The sequence below is a fragment of the Mirounga angustirostris genome, unplaced genomic scaffold (genome assembly GCF_029215605.1).
Source record: "Mirounga angustirostris isolate CCGP_5_RB_7025 unplaced genomic scaffold, mMirAng1.0.hap1 SCAF_3, whole genome shotgun sequence".
In the NCBI taxonomy this organism is placed as follows: domain Eukaryota; kingdom Metazoa; phylum Chordata; class Mammalia; order Carnivora; family Phocidae; genus Mirounga; species Mirounga angustirostris.
In genome coordinates, this window is record NW_026991711.1 from 174,620,703 (window position 1) to 174,640,980 (window position 20,278).

The window sequence follows — 20,278 nt, forward strand, 5'->3', positions numbered from 1 at the left end:
CATATAATTTCAGGTGGTTCACAAATTCCTTGTTACTATCCTTGGACACCTGATTAAAAACCTTTGCTTTAGTGGCTTTCCATTAACATTGGCTTAAGATCAAGCCTAGAGAAAAAAGAGAAACCTAAAAAAAGAGAAAACCTAGATAAGCAGAAAGAAAAGAAGTACCTATTCATAATCCAGCTCCCTAGAGATCCACTTTCTTTCCTCACACTTTCTGTGTCCGTGATTTAGATACAGTGGTCCCCCCGCTCCTTATCCGTGGGGAATGTGTTTCAAGACCCCCAGCGGATGCCTAAAACCATGGATAGTACTGAACCCTATCCATGCTATGTGTTTTTCCCATGTACACATTACATTCCTATGATAAAGTTTAAGTTATAACTTAGGCACAGTAAGAGATTAACAGCAGTAGTAGAACAGTTATAATAATATACTGTGATAAAAGTTCTGTGAATGTGGTCCTTCTCTCAAAATGTCTTGTACTCACCCTTCTTGTGATGATGTGAGATGATAAAATGCCTACATGATGAGATGAAGTGAAGGGAATGACGCAGGCATCGTGACGTAATGTGAGGCTACTGTTGACCTTCTGACCCTAAGTCATAAAGAGAATCATCTGCTTTCAGACTGCAGTTGACCGTGGGTAACAGAAAACTGTAAAGCAAAAACCATGGATGGGGGGGGCTACTGTATTTTCCATCCCCCTTTCTCACTACTTCCCAGCCTGCCTCTCATGCCCCAGCCCAGTACAGCTACTGGCTATCCTCTTAGAGGGACATGCTGTTTACCACAGTAGTTTGTTAATCCCTTGTTTATATATTTATCTCTTTTGTTTGGTGAATTTCCTGAAAGTGTTGGTTGTGTATTACTTTTTGTACATTTAGAATCTAGAGCCTAGTGTAGTGGCCAGCATATAGTAAGTTATTAGGTAAAAGTTTGGCCAAATAGATGAATTACAAAATATATACATATTTATAAAAGACAACAAGAAAATGAGAACAGTAAATTATTCTGACATCCAAATGCAGCAGCTGTTGACATTTGTATGTCTGCTAGGGTCTTGCATGGATAATTTCTATCTTCCAGAGCTCAGCTTCTTCAGGTAATTTTGGGATGAGAGTCATTGCCCTTTCCCACTAGAGAGAGACATTATTAGTTTAATATATGTAAAATTCCTAATAATGCTATTAAATGGTTCAGTCTTGAGAACATTAACCATACTCAAATTTTCACTACTTTCTGCTTATTATCTTTACCTGTCCAGTCCTGGAGGATTGATATACATGTCTCTTTGTCCTTCCTTCCCTAGAACCATATTTTGGAGGGTGTAAGAAATTCTTCATGCGATTCAACCTTGTGTTCTCACAGAACTAAGCATAGCGCTTTATATGTATAATACTTTTTAACAACACTATATGAGGTGATTTGCATTTTTGGAAGACTGTAGATGAGTAGTGATATGCTCATGGTGCTTTTCATCATAGTATTTTTCTGAGGAGCAAACTGAAGACCAGCGAGGGGAGTCATTTAATAGACTTTAAACTCTATATATACAAAAATTAAGATACCAGTCAATACCTTTAAGAAGACGTAAGGGTCCAGGGGTTAGTCGGTGGAAAAAGTGAGACTTGAATCTAGGAGTACTACATTGTCTTTCTCTTGGGAAGAACTGACAAAGGTTCACTGAGATGGCTGTGACTCTTAAAAGGACTCCAATTCTGATGGAATTTCATGCTCCCTTGGGCTTGTGCATTTTTCCTCTGTTTCTGCCATCAAGGCTTTGTGTGGTTATTTCTTATTCTACTTGAAGAGCTCTGGATGACTCACCCCTTTTCATGTTTCCTTGTCTCTATCCTTCTGTCTTCTACTTCTCTTTCCTTCTCAAAGGGAAAAAGGCAAGTGTTGAATGGAAAGATGTCAAGTAATAAAAGTTTTAATTCATGTTTATGAGTCTGTAATAATTACTTCAGCCCTTTTATCTCATGGTAAGAGATTCTTTATTGAAATACCATTGAATAAGCCAGCTTATGCCTCATTTTTCTTTGTTTTTAGGATGACCTCTTCTTCAAGGCTCATTCTCTGAAGGTTGGGCTTTTGAACAAAAACACATCACGTTTAGTTTTGGTCTTGGTTACTAACTTCCCTTCTCATTCAGCCATTTCTTGACCACTGCTTTGGCCCAGATTATTTGTCTGGGAGAAAAATTCTGTCTCTATATTCAGCAGCTTAAGGGAGATTATGGGCAGAATCTTTGGGTCTGTTTTTCTTCTCCTTTGCAATTAATTTTCGTCCTCCTCTTGACTTTAAGGCAGGCTGTTGAAGCCAGCATGTTACTTGAGATAAGATGTTTGATACAGTTCCTTGGAATCATCTTTCCCTTACTACACAGATGCTGTTGGACTGTTAGCATATTGCCCAAAATAGAATTAGGTTTATAAAAGAACAAATTAAAGGGCTTTTTTTGAAAGTGGTTTTTTATAGTTTAAGCACTATTAAGAAAAAGGTCTTGCATATTTAATTAAGGATTGTCTAGTAAGTTTTGACAGCTGTGAGCAGAAGCTTATAAAGCTCTCACATATATGATGGAGAAGATGGGGTATTAGACCCAAAGGTCATCCATGTCCATGGAAAGCTAATAGCTACCAATTCTGAGACAGAAACTAGCAGATGGTATCTGAGGGGTAAATGGGTCTCTTCCTGAAATGCCGGGTTTCCTTTACCATTGCTTGCAGTTTCATCTTCGGAGGGGGCTCTGTGCTGAGGCTGCTGCTGCTGACTTCTCTGGCGCTGTGAGGCAGAGCCAGGGTGGCTCCTGTCAGGCCTTCGGGAATTTGGGGCGGTGGGGGTGGGGGTGGGGCAGGCTCTTCGTCAGCAAGGACTAAGTGCGGCTGTTTATTTTTGACACTTGAAAAATAAACGTATACTTCATGGGTCAACCAAGTCTGGTTTTTGTATTGTGTATTCTGTTCTAAGAGAAAAAATCCATTTATTTCTTTTCCAGCCATGAAGAGGGTCCCACCTCTAAAAAACTGAAGACTGAGGAAGGGGAGGCCTGCTTTAGCATCTCCAGCCTGGCTGAAGGAAGTGTCACCAGTGTAAGCAGTACTTCCCCAGGGTGCTTCCCGCCTTCCTGGAAGGTTGGGACTTGGGGTGGGGGGCGGTGCGGAAATGCATCAATTTTTGTTAGTCCTTTAATAATTCACTTTCTCTGGTGCTTCTAATATATGAACCATGTACATCCTTCCCACACTTCTTCCTTTATTGTCAGGGAATTACCTACAGAAATCTGTCCTTGACACATGTGCGTAGAGCATGGTATAATATGCAGTGCATGGAATAGCTCAGGTAGCACTTTTGTTAGAGATTTTTTGGTTGGCTTTACTTTGCAGCTTTCTGTTTAGTTAAAATGATGGGATAAGTGGAGGTTGATGATAGGAGTCTTAGTCTCCGAATTTGTAAAATTTAAGAGCATGACTTCTCTATTTCTTTTCTAATATGTAACTTCGGAACAGGCTTCACAAGTTTAACATTTTCCCAAACCAAGTACCCTTTAACACTTGAGATCTTCTTTATTTAATGAGAAGGTTTTGGAACTTGAATATATTATTTTCTGTTAAGTGGCATTATTTTGAATCAATGAATTTTAAAAATTGTCCCTTAGTAGCCAAATGCACTAGGAAGGGGCATGCCTTTTTTCCAACCTTAAAAAGGAATGCTCTCAGGAAAACTGAACATCTGAAAATGATTTGGATTTTTATTTCAGTGTTTTATAATAAAAGAAAAAAGATCATGACCTTATTTGTTCTGAGAGCTTTTCTGACTGCTATCCCAGAGCAACCTCGAAACTTTAGTACATTTTGTACCAAAGTTTACCAGCTGTAATAGAAGCCCATTGTCTTCTCCCCAGTGAGCTGAGTGATACTTTGGGCTTGTTGAGGTTGGGACTGGAAGATTTTTTTTTTTCTTTTTTTTAAGAGAGGGAGGGGCGGGGAGGGTAAGAGGGAGAGAGAAGGAGAGAGAGGATCTTAAACAGGCTCCACGTCCAGTGCAGAGCCCGACACGGGGCTCGATCTCACAACCCAGAGAACATGACCTGAGCCGAAATCAAGAGTTGGATGCTTAACTGACTGAGCCACCCAGCTGCCTCCAGGTTGGGACTGGAAGATTAAAGACCTATGTATGATCAGGAAGTGCCATATAGTGTGCAGAGTTTCATCTTTGAAACTTTCATACCTAGCACTATGGTAAATCTTCACACAATATCTGCTTTTATTTTGGGGGGGGACATGTGCAGCTGAACATGTTTGTATGTTCTACCAAAACTTCAATGCCAGAGAGACCTCAGCAGTCCCCACAAAAGGGCATTTCAGCAAACCAAGGATCAGGCAGTTATTTCTCATGTCCTCTGCAGTGGGGCAAATATATTCTGAACGGACCCCACACTGCAGAATCCTCCCCTTCCTACTTGTTGGGTGTCTGGATGTACCAGCACTGTGTCACATAAGGCCTTCTGGCTGAGCTGACTGCTGACTTGGGTTGTAGTACTTCTGACCTCTCTGGAAAGAAGTCCGCTTCCATAAAGAGAGATAAGTGAAAGTACAGATGGCAGCTCTTTGGCCACAGGAATCTGCCTGCTTTTAACATAACCCTGGAAATGGAAATGAATAGAAAGGACCTTCTCTTTGTCTTTGGTTTTATTTTATAAGAGCACACTTACTACATTAAGCCATCTCGTATTGCTGGGGTGCTGCCAAAAAGAGAAGTGATCTGCGGGTTTATTGTCTGTGTGTGCATTCTAGGTCGGAAGTGTGAATCCTGCCGAAAACTTCCGTGTTCTAGTGAGGCAGAAGAAAGCCAGCTTTGAGGAAGGTGAGTGCTATGCTGTTGCCTCTGCATTTAAGGGAAGATAGATAATTAGGGTAATGGATTTATACTCTAGATTAAGAAGTGTAGCCTTTTGTTGGTATCCTTATACAGTGGACCTTTGTGATTGTGTGTTACTGGTGAGCTCATCAGAGCAACACTCTGAGCACGTGAGGGTAAACTCAGCACAGGTCTGCCCAAGTAGGAAAAGAGCTAATTTGTACGTCTTTTTGTTAAGAAAACTGTAGGCCGGAACCTTAGAGCTCTTGGTTCCACTTCACTGAAGTTCTTTGGGGTCTTGTGAGTGAACTTGGAATAAAACATTTAAAAAAAATACTTTTTCAAGAGCACACGAAAGCGGGGGGAGGAGCAGAGGGAGAGGGACAAATGGACCCTGAGCTGAGCACAGAGCCCAGTGCGGGGCTTGAACCCACAACCCTGAGATCATGACCTGAGCTGAAATCAAGAGTCTGATGCTTAAATGACTGAGCCCCCCCAGGTGCCTCTGGAATAAAACATTTTTGTGTCATGTCTTCCTCTTTTCAGTGACCCATAATTCTTGTTCTAGGCCTAAGGGTTTGAGCCTCTTTACACAAGTCCCAGAACACCGTCCTGCTGCCCCTAGATTTGATCTTTCTGAAATTGACTACATCCTCACATTTTCTTTTTATGAATTAATAACCTAGAATTCCACTTAGGCTTGGGCTAATATTTAAAGTTTCCTGGGATGGACAGAGGGTCTGGGACCAACATTCATTCGCTTGATTGTGTTCAAGTACCTGTTTACTCTTTAAGGAGAGGCGGCTGGCAGTTCTAATCCTGCAGGTTTGTGCATATGAGAACATTGTGTTCATTATTGCCATCCAGGGTCAGGCCTGTCCGTGTGTTTATGGGAACGTGTGCACAGAACTTCTCTCCCAACTTCTTGGCATTTTAGGGGGAGAAATGACTCCTAAATGTCTAGGAAACCCTACAGTTTCCACTTTGATCCTCTGCAGTGCCTGGCACAGGTCTAGGTTACTTCTTGAGAGTCTGAGAATCCTAGCAAAATGCCTGGGCTGCTTGTGCTGTTGCCCATAGGCAGTCGTGACCACCTGGGCCCCAGAGCATACGGTCTCCCGGACCAGTCCTGCTGGCAGGAACACGAAGGCCAGCCCATGAGAATTTCCGGAGGAAGACCAGCTTCGTTACTATGATAATCTATATGTTTTGTGTTTTGAGGTGGGGAAAGAGCTTTTTGCCCTTTTAAGAATTGCCATACAGGAGAAAAGCTCTTGAGTTTAACACAAAACAAAACTACATCTAAGTAGATGAAGGAGATCTGAAATTAAAGTGACAGCTTTCCAGAAGGATTGGTGGAAACAGTACTTCAGAATTTCTCTCCTGCATGTATGGGGGTGATCAAAGGAGGCTTTCATAGCATTCCTACCTGTGCTGTTTTCTGCTTGGCTGCATATTGTGACTGTGTTTGGGAGAATGCAGAGACATTACTGTGGCAAGTCAGCCAGCCGTTGTCTGTCATGATTACCGTGTTTTTGAAGAAAGATGGAGGCCTTCTTAGCTTTTGATTATATGTTGTCGATTACCTCGGCCAAAGGCAGAGGTCCTCCCTTTGGAAGTGACTAGTCTTTCTGGCTGGTAGAGGTGTGGTCTCTTCAGGGACTCAATCTGGCACGGTCACGAATGTAAAGGCAGGCACTAGTGTCTGCTGTGTTCAGGTCATTGTGCTAGCATATTCTGTATGTGCTGAGCTATTATATTCTTTGTCTCAGTTATCCCACAGAGCACTCTTGCAGTCATGTGAGCAAGTGGAGAAGACAGTAGAGCTTTAACAGTTGGTGCCAGGATTTTCTGAGAAAAATAATTTTTTTTTTAATTGGGAGAATATTTTGGTAACTGCTTAGGGTAGAGGCTGAGCCTGTCTCCAGCCTGGTGGTTAGCCAGTCAGGGTTCGGAGAAGAGGGACTCTACTGACATCATAGAAGTAGAAAAACGGGAGCTAGTTCAGGAAAGGAAGGGCTGAGTAGAGAGGGAGTGAATGAATTTCTATAAGGACACAGTGTTCACCAGTGTGTTCCCAACTCATAACTGCCAATATTCACTGTCAATAAAATTCTGGATTCCTTGGTTTGAGAGCTCTATCTGGGGAAACTGGTGAAGAGACAAAGAGTTTTGGGTCTGGAATTACTTCAGGCAGAGCAGAGAAAGGACCTGAGAGCACAGGAGACCAGAGTCTGAAGGGCCCCATGAGAGAGTAAATTCTTAAGAATTTGCGCACATCTCCAGAAAACAGTGTTTCCGCAGGCCATGGAATTGGGGATTCAAAGCAGTCTTGTGAAAGTAACAAGGGCAGGTGACCCCTACGTGGCATATAAGTTACAATAGGTAGCATTCTCCCCATTTTATGCGAAAAACTACGACTAGGAGAGATGAACTTCTCCCTAAATCACACAGGGATTCAAATCCTTGTCTTTTTCAAATACTGGATTTTTCTACTTAACCGACTGTTTCTCCTGATTCCTAATGCCTTCCTTTCCTACACGTGTTTGTTGTTGTTCAGACAGAAGAAGGTCATGTATTTTCAACCTTGTGCCTGTAGGTAGGACTTCTGAGGAGTAGACCGTCCTTTTATGTTGAATGTGACTGAGCCCTGGTGTGCTGCTGGTGGTGTGATGGTGGGGTCCCTCTGTTCCTCCGTCTAGGACTGGGCCAGTCAGAGCTCTGCAGTGACCTCACAAAGGCGGACTTTCTGCAGGGCTGTGGGGAAATGGGACTGCCCACCTGTGAGCAACCAGTTCTGTCTTATGGTCCTAACCTGGCTTCCCTTTTATCCTTCCTTGCCTTGCTTCAAGCTCCAGAAATTTTGTTTGTTCATTACTTTTCCTAGCTGTGTTCTGCATGGGCATCTCTACTAAGGCCCTTTGTGAGTGAAGACTCACTTTCCCTGACGCCCAAAATTGTCCTCCAAACTTGAAGCTACCTTTCTGGTATTGCTCTCCTCTGTCCCTCCCAGGGATCTGTACCGAGGGCAGAGGAGGGAGAAGCTCTTCTCTTTTCTCCGGTAGATCTGCTTTTTAAATTCAGTTGCCAAAAGCATGATCAGTAATAGATGGTAAGATTGTTTTACCCTTAGAAATTGACCTGTTTGCCTATTATTATAAACTAAAATATGGGTATAATTTCTTTCCGTCTGGCTTAATAGTACAGTCATACCTAGAGTTTTGTGGTCCTGTCCCCTTGACACTAGAAGTCTACAGTAGGCATCTACACATTTTCTTACCTTCTGGTTTTCAGTGAGGGATATTTCTTGTCCGAAGCTTATTGGCATAGAGGAGATGACACTGAACCCCGGGAACATGTTCTTTCTGGCTGCTGATGCTTCTGTAAGCTGTCTTTGATTCTCAGGTGCTCCTCTTTTTCTGATCCCTTTCGTTCGCCCTCCCTACCCAGCCCACCATTCTCACTGCAGTTTTAGAAGAGAAAAATTCTTGACCACAGCCGTATGCATAATAATCATTTCTCAGTGGTGAAAGTAGACTTGTTTCTCTCACACGGTATTCGTAAGTGCATCAGTGCCTTCATCCGTGATATCTGTTATCTGCAATTGTGGGTTATTGGAAGAACCTGAGTCCACAGCGTTCTCAGAGACTCCTTGAATCCAGGTTATCCCTTTATGTGAACACCCTCCTCCACCAGCTGTTGGAGGAACACCATGGATTTCAAAATCCTTGCTCCTTCCCTGCTTTTACTTAGGAAGAATGCTAAAATGGTCAAAAGACAGCAAATTAGAGGAGGAGGAAAAGCCACATTATTTCAACCCTCTAAATAATTCCTGTGATCAAGATAAGTCTAAATTGAGATGTTCCCACTAAGTATGAGATATTATGTCAAGTAGCTTGGATGTACCTGGTGTCTCAAAAACAGGTTCTCTGAGGACCTTCTGAGTCAGAAAGAATGGAATGTAACTTTGTTCTCTGGACCTTGTTTTGCCACTTAGATTGTAAGTTCTGGGGGTGCCTGGGTGGCTTAGTCAGTTGAGCGTCTGCCTTGGGCTCAGGTCATGATCCCGGGGTCCTGGGATTGAGCCCCCCCATAGGGCTCCCTACTCACTGCTTCTCCCTCTGCCCCTCCCCTTGTTCATGCTCTCTCACTCGCTCTCAAATAAATAAAATCCTAAAAAAATAATGTCTTAAAAAAAAAAGAAAGATTGTAGGTTCTCTATTAGGCTTCCAAATAGGGGTAGGGTGGTGGAGCTCCGTTCCACCCAGTTGAGTTCACAGGAGCATGGTTGGTTTAAAAAACAAATCTGTCAAGAAGAGCCATTCTAGGCAAGAATGGTATGGACGTTTACCATTAGATTTAAGTACAGGGAGCAGGAGTGTGCATATACCCATCTGATTAGATGATGATCACTTTATTTTCTGGCTCTGAGGCCTTTCTTTTTTTTCTTGAATCTGTTTTGTCTCACTTTGTTCGGACCACTTTTCATCCTCAAGTCTTTTTGCTTTTGTTCTCCCATCTACCTCATTCTCATTGATTATCAAACAATATTCCTTCAGTTTTAAAGGGTGTTTCTTAAAATTTACCAACACAGGATGGAACGTGGTAACAGTTCATGATAAAATTACATCATTCATCAAAGCCAAATAGACATTTTTTTCAGTTCCATTTCTGTATGGGATGACACTGTCCCAGGTGCACAGTAGCTTACTTACATGCATTATATGACTCTCCGCCATGAGGCAAGCCCTGAAGAGTGGATCCCCAAGAATTGAGACTTAGGAGAGATTTCCTCTGTGTGTGTGTGTGTGTGTGTGTGTGTGTGTGTGTGTGTGTGTGAGAGAGAGAGAGAGAGAGAGAGAGAGAGAATGGGCCTGTTTATGTAATCTTGGGTATGGCTTATGTAACTTATCATAGCTCTTTCCAGATAAACGTAGGAAGATAAGAATATGGCCTTTTTCTGTTTTACACAGAGCTGGTAAATTTAAGAAAAATAAGTTCTGTCAGATATCTTGAATGTCTTGAAAGAAGGATAGTAAATACAAACAGTAACTAAAATTGTAAACATCTTCAGCCCTATAAAAGTTGTGTCATTTTTTAGCAGTGTGACACACTTTATTAGTCCTTTCCCAAAACAGCAGTGACACATCTAGTCAGGAGAGAGAAAACACATGATTATGGGTTCTAGAGGCTTAGTCCATACTTCATATTTTTTATTCAATATGCCACTTGTTCCCTGGATTCCCTTTTGACTTGTTTGGTTTTAAATTATTAAACCCCAGAACTTGACTGTCAGGGTTATTTTATGTCTCATTCATCGATGACAAGAAGTCTTAGTTGGAAACAGCAATCCGTTTCTTTGGAAGTGTAAAGGAGACCCGCTACAAGGGTGTGTTAGGATTTGACATGGTAATTATGTAGCCGTGACCCCGAGTGTCTCACTCATGGATCTTCTTGGGGGTGGACTGAGGCCCGGAGTCGTTGACTTTCCACTGATGACTGCAAATGTGTGGAGGACACTGGATCTTGTGGCTTAAACTTCTTCATGGGTTGCCTACATTTCATTAAATGGCCCATCACTGCCCTGCAGTTTACATTTTAATATAATAAAACTAGTCAACCAAATAATTAAAATGAGATTCTACAAATGAAGACAAAAAGAAGAAAGAAAAAAGACATGACACCGGAAGCAAAGACCGTCATACACACAAAACCACTTTGAAAGTCTTTTTGGTTTTCATCAACTCTCCTAAAAGGCTTCTATCCATTCTTACTCAGCTTTTTAAATTCTTTCAAGTTCCTGTCAATCTGTGGATCAGAAGATGTCTAATTACAGGGTATGATTCTTGTAAAATGTAGCCTGGCTATCTGTTAAGAAAGAGAGCCAACTGGTAGCATAAAAATAAAAGGCTGTTTGCTGTGGGTATGTTCCCAGTGAGCACGAAGATTTCTTCCTGAGAGCATTAGAGGGGGTCTAGATGCACTCTGCCATAGCAGAGTTCCCACTCTCAGCGTTTTGTTCTCTCCTGTCAGGCAGAGGTTGCTTGCCTTAAACCTGCTGAGTGGGTGTTTTTTCCCCCCCTTTTTATGTTAGACATGGAAAGGGTATTTTTCCCTCTGGCTGAAAATGTGGAACTCACATGAACACTTTCCCCGCGTCAGAACACCCAGAAGAGCAGGCTAGTCTGAAGCCGCATTTAACATAGTGACCCGTCGGCGTGCCATCATGCTCCGGGCCCACAGTGCTGCGAGGCAGGTGCTCGCAGGTGGCTCTGCTGGGAACTCGGATTAGTGACGGGTGCTTCCCAGGAAGGGTATGTTCTCCAGCTTGCTGTCAGAGTTCACCCTTGCGCTGCGTGCTAATGAGTGCGATCTAGGAGGCAGAGAGCAGATGTACTTACAGCACTTCCGTTCTTGCCCTCAACCTCCTATAAATTCTGCGCCTCTTGTTTGCATGGTGCATGATCGTCACGCAGGGCATTGCACTTGGTTCTCCTTGAATTGGGCTGTCCTCAGGATTGCTTCCTAAGCCCAGCTGGTTGAAGAAGAAAACTGATTTCAGATTGTGCTGATGTGCAAACTGCTTTAATCAATGACTTAAAGTGACTGCTCGTGGCAAACAACAGAAGCTCTTAACCAATTAAGATGTTTAGGAAAGGATGTTAGGCTTTTGTTAAAATAGTCACTAATCAGCCGAAATGTGTTAAGAGGAGCCCAGAAACAGCTTGGAGTCCCACTTAAATGCAATAAAAGTGTTTGGGCCCTCCCCTTTCAAATTGCAAGCCCAAGGCAAAAAATATGCTGACACAGAAAGAAGTGGCAAGTATAATTTGATACAGTTAGTCCTGTCTGTTAGGCACGTCTACATAAAACTTTTAAAAATGGCATGCTTGTTTTTTAGGCTAGAAAAGGGAAGGGAGTTTTGTTCAGATGTGGAGCACAGTTTCAGTAGGGCTTGAGAATATTGTCAGCATGGATGCCTTTGGACAACGGAGAATAGTTAACTTTTTTTTTAAAACAATTTTTTCACTTTTTTTTTTTTAAAGATTTTATTTGTTTATTTCACAGAGAGAGAGAGAGAGAGCGCACAAGCAGGGGGAGCTGCAGAGGGAGAGGGAGAAGCAGGCTCCCCCGCTGAGCGGGGAGCCTGATGCAGAGCTGGATCCCAGGACCCTGGGATCATGACCTGAGCCGAGGGCAGACGTTTAACTGACTGAGCCACCCAGGCGTCCCAGCCTTTTTTTTTGTTTTTTGTTTTTTGTTTTTGAGGTCATAAGGTTCAGATGAGATCATGAGGGTGGAGCCCTCATGGGATTGGTGACCTTATAAGAAGAGACATTAGATTTGTGCTTTTTCTTCTCTTTTCTCTTCCTATCTTTCTTTTCTCTCTGCCATCTGAGAATATAGTGAGAAGGTGACGACTACAAGCCAGGAAGAGAGCCCTCACCAAAACCTGACCATAATAGCACCAGCCTCCAGAACTGTGAGAAAATAAATTTCTCATGCTGAAGCCTCCTTAGCCCATGGTGTTTTGTTATGACAGCTTGAGCTGACTGATACAGGCCCATTTTCATTTCCTTTGTCAGATTAAACTGCTGAAATCCTGTAATTTATCTCTTTGTGTCTTTTAGTGGTAATGAGATGCAGCTGAAACACTCAAGATAGCCACTGTAGGCCATTGGAGTCAGGGGCCATTTCTCATGAGCGTGATCTTTTTGATAGTTCCCTTGTCCTTGGAATCCAGTAGTGTTTCCTTGGGGCACTGAGGATAAAATTCCCTATCTGAGCTTTAGCAGTTATTCTATCGTGGAAACATAGTGGAAGCTTCCTTTCTGTCTGTGGTAGATCTCCACAAGTCTCTGCACTAATTCTATGTGCAACTCAGTGATCTTTTGTAAATTTATAAAGTTATATGATCATCACCGTAATCCAGTTAAAAACTTCTCTCACCCAAAAAAGGTCCCCTGACCAGTTGTAGTCCATTCAAACTATCACCACCCCAAGTAACCACATCTGTTTCTATGGATTTATCTTTTCTGTAAATGGAACACTCATTATGCAGTCTTTTGCATGTGGCTTCTTTTACTTAGCATAAAGTTTTTGAAGTTTGTTTATGTTGTAGCATGTATCAGTAATTGATTTCTTTTTTTTTTTTAAGATTTTATTTATTTGAGAGAGAGAGAGCACACAAGCAGGGGCAGTGGCAGAGAGAGAGGGAGAAGCAGGCTCTCTGCTGAGCAGGGAGCCTGATGTGGGGCTCTATCCCAGGATCCTGGGATTATGACTTGAGCCAAAGGCAGAGGCTTAACCGATTGAGCCACCCAGGCGTCCTGAATAATTGATTTCTTCTTACTGCTGAAAAATACTCTGTTTTATGGATATGCCACATTATGTTTATCCATTCACCAATTGATGGGTATATTTGGATAGTTTCCAGTTTTTAGCTATTATAAATAATGCTATGAAAATTATAGGTCTTTGTATTTTTTTGTTTTTCTTGGGTGAGAGTGGAATTGCTGGGAAGTTTATGTTTAACTTTTTAAGAAGCAGCCACACTCCTTTCAAAGCAGTTCTACCGTTTAACATCTCACTGGCAGTGAATGACGGTTCCACTTTCCCCATATCTTTGATGACACTTGTGTTGTCTTTTCAATTATAGCTATTCTGATGGCGATGTGTTGGCATCCCTATGTGGTTTTAATTTGCAGTTCCTTAAATACTAATGATGCTGACCTTTTTTCAGATGGTTATTGGCCATTCATATATTTTTTCTTTGGTGAAATATCTATCCGAATCTCTTCCCCATTTCTTAATTTAATTGTCTTATCTAGATGTGGAGAATTCTGTATATATTCTGGATACAGGTCCTTTGTCAGATATATGATTTGCATATATTTTCTACAGTCTGTGGTTTATCTTTTCAGTGGTGTCTTTTGAAGTATAATGTTCTTTTGATTTTTTAGATTATCAGTTTTTCTTTTATGGATTATCATTTTGCAGTCTTACATAAGAAATCTTTGCCTAGCCAAGTCTCAAAGATTTTCTTCTGATAGGTTTAGGTCTATAATCCATTGAGTTGATTTTTGTAAATGGTTATGAGGGTGAGTATCCTAGATGTATTGTTTTTCAAAGGGTAACCAGTTGTCCCAGCATCATTTATTGGAAAAACCACATCCTTTTCCCATCCAGTTGCCTTGGTATCTTGTTGAAAATCAACTGATCATACATGTAAGAGTTTATTTCTATACCCTTCAATTCTCTTACATTGACCTATGTCTGTTCTTCATTGATACATTATTTTAATTACTTTAGCTTTATAGTAAGCTTTGAAATACTATAATATGTCTTTCAATTTTGTTTTTTCCTAACATTGTTTTGGCTAATCTAGGTCCTTTGCATTTCCATATAAATTTTAGATTCAGCTTTTCAATTTATAGAAAAACGTCCCCTGGGATGTTGATGGGGATTGCATTGAGCATATAGAATAACTAAGGGAGGAGTTCCATCTTTTTTTTTTTTTTTAAAGATTTTATTTATTTATTTGAGAGAGCGATTGAGAGACAGAGAGCACGAGAGGGAAGAGGGTCAGAGGGAGTAGCAGACCCCCCCGCTGAGCAGGGAACCCGATGTGGGACTTGATCCCGGGACTCCAGGATCATGACCTGAGCCGAAGGCAGTCGCTTAACCAACTGAGCCACCCAGGTGCCCAGGAGGAGTTCCATCTTAACAATATTGAATTTTTTAACCCATGAACATAGGATATTTTTCCATTTATTTAGGCTTTTATTTACTTTCTCTCCATAGTGTTTGTTGTTTTTAGTATTCAAGTCCTGCACTTCTTTTGTTAAATTTTTGTGAGTATTTTATTCTTTTTAATGCTATCGCGGATGGAATTTTTTTAAGTTATTTTTTGACTTGTTTGTTGCCAGTATATAGAAATATTGATTTTTGTATATTGATCTTATATCCTGCAAACTTATTAAACTTGTTTATTACTTCTAATTGTTTTTATATACTCTGAATTTTCTTAAGAATTTTTTTTAAGATTTTATTTGAGAGAGAGAGGGAGAGAGAGAGAGCACAAGGAGGGGGAGTGGCACAGGGAGAGGGAGAAGCAGACTCCCCACTAAGCAGGGAACCCAACACAGGGCTCGAACCCAGGATCCTGGGATAATGACCTCAGCTGAAGGCAGACACTTAACTGACTGAGCCACCCAGGTGCTCCTATACTCTGAATTTTCTACATGCAGGATGATATTGTCTGTAAATAAAGGCAGTTTTATTTCTTCTTTTCTAATTTGTGTAGCTTAAAATTCTTTTTCGTGATTGTACTGACTGGAATATCCAACAATCATAGAATGATAAGAGTGATTAAGGGGAAAGCTCTTAGTCTTTTACCGTTAGTATGATGTTCTGGTTTTTCTTAGATTCCCTTTATCGACTTGAAGATTTTCTTTTTTCATTCCTAGTTGGTTGAGAGTTTTTATTACAAATGCATGTTTAATTTTGTCAGATGCATTTTTTTGATGCATTTTCTATATAGAAATGATAATGTGGGTTTGATTCTTCTGTTAATATGCTATGTTATTATATTCATTGATTTTCAGTTGTTAAACCAGCCTTGCATGCAGAGATAAAGCCCAGTGGATATATATATATATATATGTATGTATAATTCTTTCTCTTTATGTTCCTGAATTCATTTTGCTGATACTTTGTTAGGATTTTTGTGTATATGTCCATGAAGGATTCCTTTCTATAGTTTTCCTTTCTTGCAGCATCTTTGGCTTCGATATCAGGGAAATACAGTCCTTATAGAATGAGTTGAGAAGTATTCTTTCTTCCCCTTCAAGATTAATATTATTTCTTTTTAAAATATTTGATAGAATTTGCCAGTGAATCCTAGGCCAGGGTTCTTCGTGGGAAGCTTTCTAATACTTGGTTATTTTACATATTGTAGGTTTGGTCAGATTTTCCATTTCTGCTTTGTGGTCAATCTAAGTAAAGCTTTATGGTTTTGCTTATCTTTTAAAGATCCTAATTTCTGCTTTTATTGATTTTCCATTATTTTGTCTTTATTTCATTGATTTCTGCTCTTGTCTTTATTATTCCCTTTCTTCTCACTTTGGATTTAACTTGGTCCTCTTTTCCTCGTTTCTTAAAGTAGAGCTTAGATTATTAATTTGAAACCTCATTTCTTTTCTAACGTAGGCATTGAAAGCTATACATTTCCCTCTAACCAGTTCTTTAGCTGCACACCATAAATTGTGATACATCGTGTTTTTTATTGTCATTCAGTTCAAATGCTTTCTTATTTCTTTCATGATTACTGCTTTGACCCTTAGATTATTTAGAAGAGTGTTTAATTTGGAGATACTGGAGATTCCCAAATTTCTTGATGTTGTTGATTTTTATCTTCATTCTGTCGTAAGACATATTTTGAATGGTTTCAACCCTTCCAAATATATTGAGACTTGTTTCATGGCTTAGCCTATACTCTGTTCTGACGAATGTTCCATATGCCCTTTAAAATAATGTATATTCTGCTGTCATTAGGTCGAAGGTTCTGCAAATGTCAGGTCAGTGTAGATGATAGTTTGTTCAAATCTATATCCTTGTTGATTTTTTGTCTGGTCATTCTCCATGATGTTTTGAGTATTGAAAGTTATTCCCCTTGAGACCTTGTGGACTGGTGAGACCTTTATAATTTTTGCCTAACCCTAGCTAAACAAAAATCTGGAGACCCAAGTGAATCTCTGCAGAGTACCAGTAAAGAAAACAGCGTCAATTCAGGTAATAGAGTGTGTTTTAAATAAAAGTCTTCAGGTATTGGAGTTTAAAAAAATTTTTTTAAACTTAGATACATGTATCACAAGATTATGTTTGTGTTTCATAATCCTCTGCTTCATGAGAGGAATCCATTTACTTTAGTGAATGACCAGTCCAGGAAAATTTGTGTGGATTCGGGAACTTGTTGGAGCACAGAGATGATTAGTTGTAAGTAATGAAAATCAATTTACAATTTAGTGATAAATAGGTATTTTTTTAAAAAAGATTTATTAGAGAGGGAGAGAGAGAAAAAGAGAAAGCACTAGTGGAGGGAGGGACAGAGAGAGAGAGGGAGAGAATCTCCAGCCGACTCCCTGCTGAGCACAGAGCCCAATACGGGACTCAGTCTCACAACCCTGAGCTCAAGACCTGAGACAAAACCAAGAGTCAACTGCGCCACCCACGTGCCCTGACAATAGGTATTTTAGTACATAAGTCTTAGGTCAGTGCTTATAGATTTGGAAAGTTTATAGATTCATTATTCCCTCCTTTCATTTGTTTCTTCTTTTGTGCCATTTTCTCAAGCATGGGTTTATTTTGTTTGATTCATTATTTGTCTCATACATTGAGAAGAAAATATATGGAATAATTAAGCTTGGATTATCCCGTAATTATCCCCATTTCTAATTACTCTTAGATGGACTGTAATGAAGCCAACAAGACTTATACATTGAAATTTTAAATGTACAGGATGAGAGGGAGGCGTTGAATATATAAACCAGAGATAAGATTTGCCTGTAGCAAATTCGGTTCACATTGGTAGTCTTTCCTGAGCACAGTGGGTAAACTTAAATAATTTGAAGGTCCTTTTTAATACAGCCCTTTAAGTATATGAGTAATAAACAGAAAGAAAAAAGTAGATGGTGCAAAAAATAAAAAAGAAATGAAAGGTTCGGGCGCCTGGGTGGCTCAGTCGGTTAAGCGTCTGCCTTCGGCTCAGATCATGATCCCAGGGTCCTGGGATCGAGCCCCGCATTGGGCTCCCTGTTCGGCGGGAAGCTTGCTTCTCCTTCTCCTTCTCCTACTCCCCCTGCTTGTGTTCCCTCTCTCGCTGTGTCTCTCTCTGTCAAATAAATCAATAAAATCTTTAAAAAAAAAAAAAAAAGAAAAAGAAATGAAAGGATCATGAAATAGAAGTATTCTGAGTTTCATCATCAGTAAATGCCAACCTATGAAAAATGTCTACCCATTTAAGGCTCACTAGAAATAGAAACAATTGTTTATTGCTCCCTAGACTTCTCCTCATTAAAAAATAAGTGCATGCTCGCTGGAAAAAAATCAAATAATAATAGAGTAGTACATAAAAGTTAAGAAAAGGAAGTCTCCTCCTTCATTGTCCCCATCTCTTCCAGTCCCTCCCCAAACTCACATTTTATCTTGCTTTCTCACTGTCTCCTCTTAGGAGTAACCCTGTTAATCCCTGTTAATGCTGTGTTGTAGTCAAGATGGTTAATATTTTAGGGTGTGGTAAATTGGTGTTATAGCCATAGACAATACATTTTGGAAAATACTCCTCCACTACCCCCCCAATTCCTAGTGGGCTCAATCAATGTGATCTAAGAGAAGAAAAAAGAGCATACAGCAAAGTGGGATGGAGCTAAGTCATAGTAAGTGACAACAGAAAGATGACTATGTGCACATAGGACAGCATTGGACATGGTATCTTTGGGGCACCTGGGTGACTCAGTTGGTTAAGCATCCGACTCTTGATCTTGGCTGAGGTCATGATTTCAGGGCTGTGAGCTCGAGCCCTGGGTATGGAGCCTGCTTAAGATTCTCCCTCTGCCCCTGCCCCTCGTCCCCATTAAAAAAAAAAAAGAAGTGGTATGTTCTCCACACATGCCTGCACACATCTCTTACACAGCCCATTTACCTTTGTCTATGTATTTCCCCCTTCCATCGAGCTTTATTTTCGCCATCTCCATCTCTGTAAAACTAACGTGAAGGGTGGTGATAAAAAAGTTCTAGACTATCCATTCCCCTTAGTGATACCAGTTCTAAAAATGCAGTGTGTGGGTTTAAAATGAAGGAATTCAAGAAGACCTCCTTCCATTCTTTAGAGGTTTTGCAGGAGTAAATTGTCGACCTCAGAGAGTCGGGGACCTGGGGCGGCGAAGGAACTGAGAAAAAGAGACGACAGTATAGCGAGGCACAGGGGACCCCAGGCAAACAGCCCAAGGTGCTGAGGTTTATTTTCCATACTCTTATATACCTTTTACAGCGATATAGATCTATAGTGATTTACAGCAGGGGCGTAGTAAGGCACATTCCTCCACATACCCAGGATGAGTCAAGCACATAAGAATCTTTAAAAGAGAATAAAGGAACAAAGAGGGGAGTGCACAGTGTGCTCTTTACAGCTGGCTTCCTATCTACAAAACATATTCTGTTGTGTACTTTAGAACAGACCACACACATCCCAAGGGCATTTCACTCTGATCCTTTCGCATTATTTTTAACCCTGCAATCCGAGTTTGTTCAGAGATCTTGGAGTCTGAATGAACATGCACCGGTGGTCGTTGTGGCGTTGTTTCCCACAGTAAATCAGTGACGTTTAGGCCATTCGTTCATCCATTTAGCAAATGATGGAGCATCCTACTAGGTGCTAGTCACTATAGCGAAACACAGACAGTAAACAAATAAGAAAATAAATGTCAAATGGTGGTAAGGACTTGTGTTTGTTTCCAAGGGTTTTGTAACAAAGTACCACAGAGGGGCTGGCTTAAAACTATAGAAGTTTATTTCCTCACAGTTCTGGCAACTAGAATTCCAAAGTGGAGGTTTCAGGAAGGTTGGTTCCATATGAGGACTCTGAGGGGAATCTGTTCCATGCCCCTCTCCTAGCTCGTGGTGACAGCTGACAGTCCTTGGTGGTCCTTAGCTTGTAGACAAACCACTCTGGTCTCTACTCCTCTTCACAGGGAGCTCTCTCACAGTATGTGTCCAAATTTCCCTCTTTTTTTTTTTTTTTAAAGATTTTATTTATATGAGGGAGGGAGAGAGAGAGAGAGCATGAGCCGGGGGAGGTGCAGAGGGAGAGGGAGAAGCAGACTCCCCACTGAGCAGGGAGCCCGACACAGAGCTCAATCCCCGGACTCCCTCAGGATCATGTCCTGAGCCAAAGGCAGACGCTTAACTGACTGAGTCACCCAGATGCCCTAAATTTCCCTCTTCTTATAAGGACACCAGTCAGATTAGGGCCTATTCCTATGACCTCATCTTAATTTGATTATATCAGCAAGGACCCTATTTCCACATAAGGTCATATTCTGAGGTTTTGGAAAGGACATGAATTTTCAGAGAATGGTATTCAAGTCATGATAGCACTAGAGAAAAAATTAAAACAGGATAATGGGATAGTGAGTGCTGGGGTGAGGTGGGCTTATGATTTTATAGAGGATCAAGGAAGGCTCACTTTGGGGTATCATTTGAACAGAGAATTGAGGAAGGTGGAGGAGAGAACCTGGTGGGTATCTCTGGGGAGAACGTTTCAGACAGAGGGAGCAGTATGTTCTCCTGAAGCAGAGCATTTGACTTCATTAAGGAGCATCAGGGAGGCCATTGTGGCTGAAGGAAAGAAGTA

General features: G+C 40.9%; 1 protein-coding gene across 3 annotated transcripts in view; it reads left to right on the forward strand.

The window, feature by feature from the left end:
* Positions 1-20,278, forward strand: part of XRCC5 (X-ray repair cross complementing 5) — an 88,516-nt gene that overhangs the window by 44,877 nt on the left and 23,361 nt on the right. For all 3 annotated transcript variants that reach the window (XM_045868041.3, XM_064587016.1, XM_045868042.3), the window contains 2 exons: positions 3,005-3,098; positions 4,803-4,872. In XM_045868041.3, the coding sequence (XP_045723997.1) occupies positions 3,005-3,098; positions 4,803-4,872 (164 nt within the window). The remainder of the gene's footprint in view (positions 1-3,004; positions 3,099-4,802; positions 4,873-20,278) is intronic.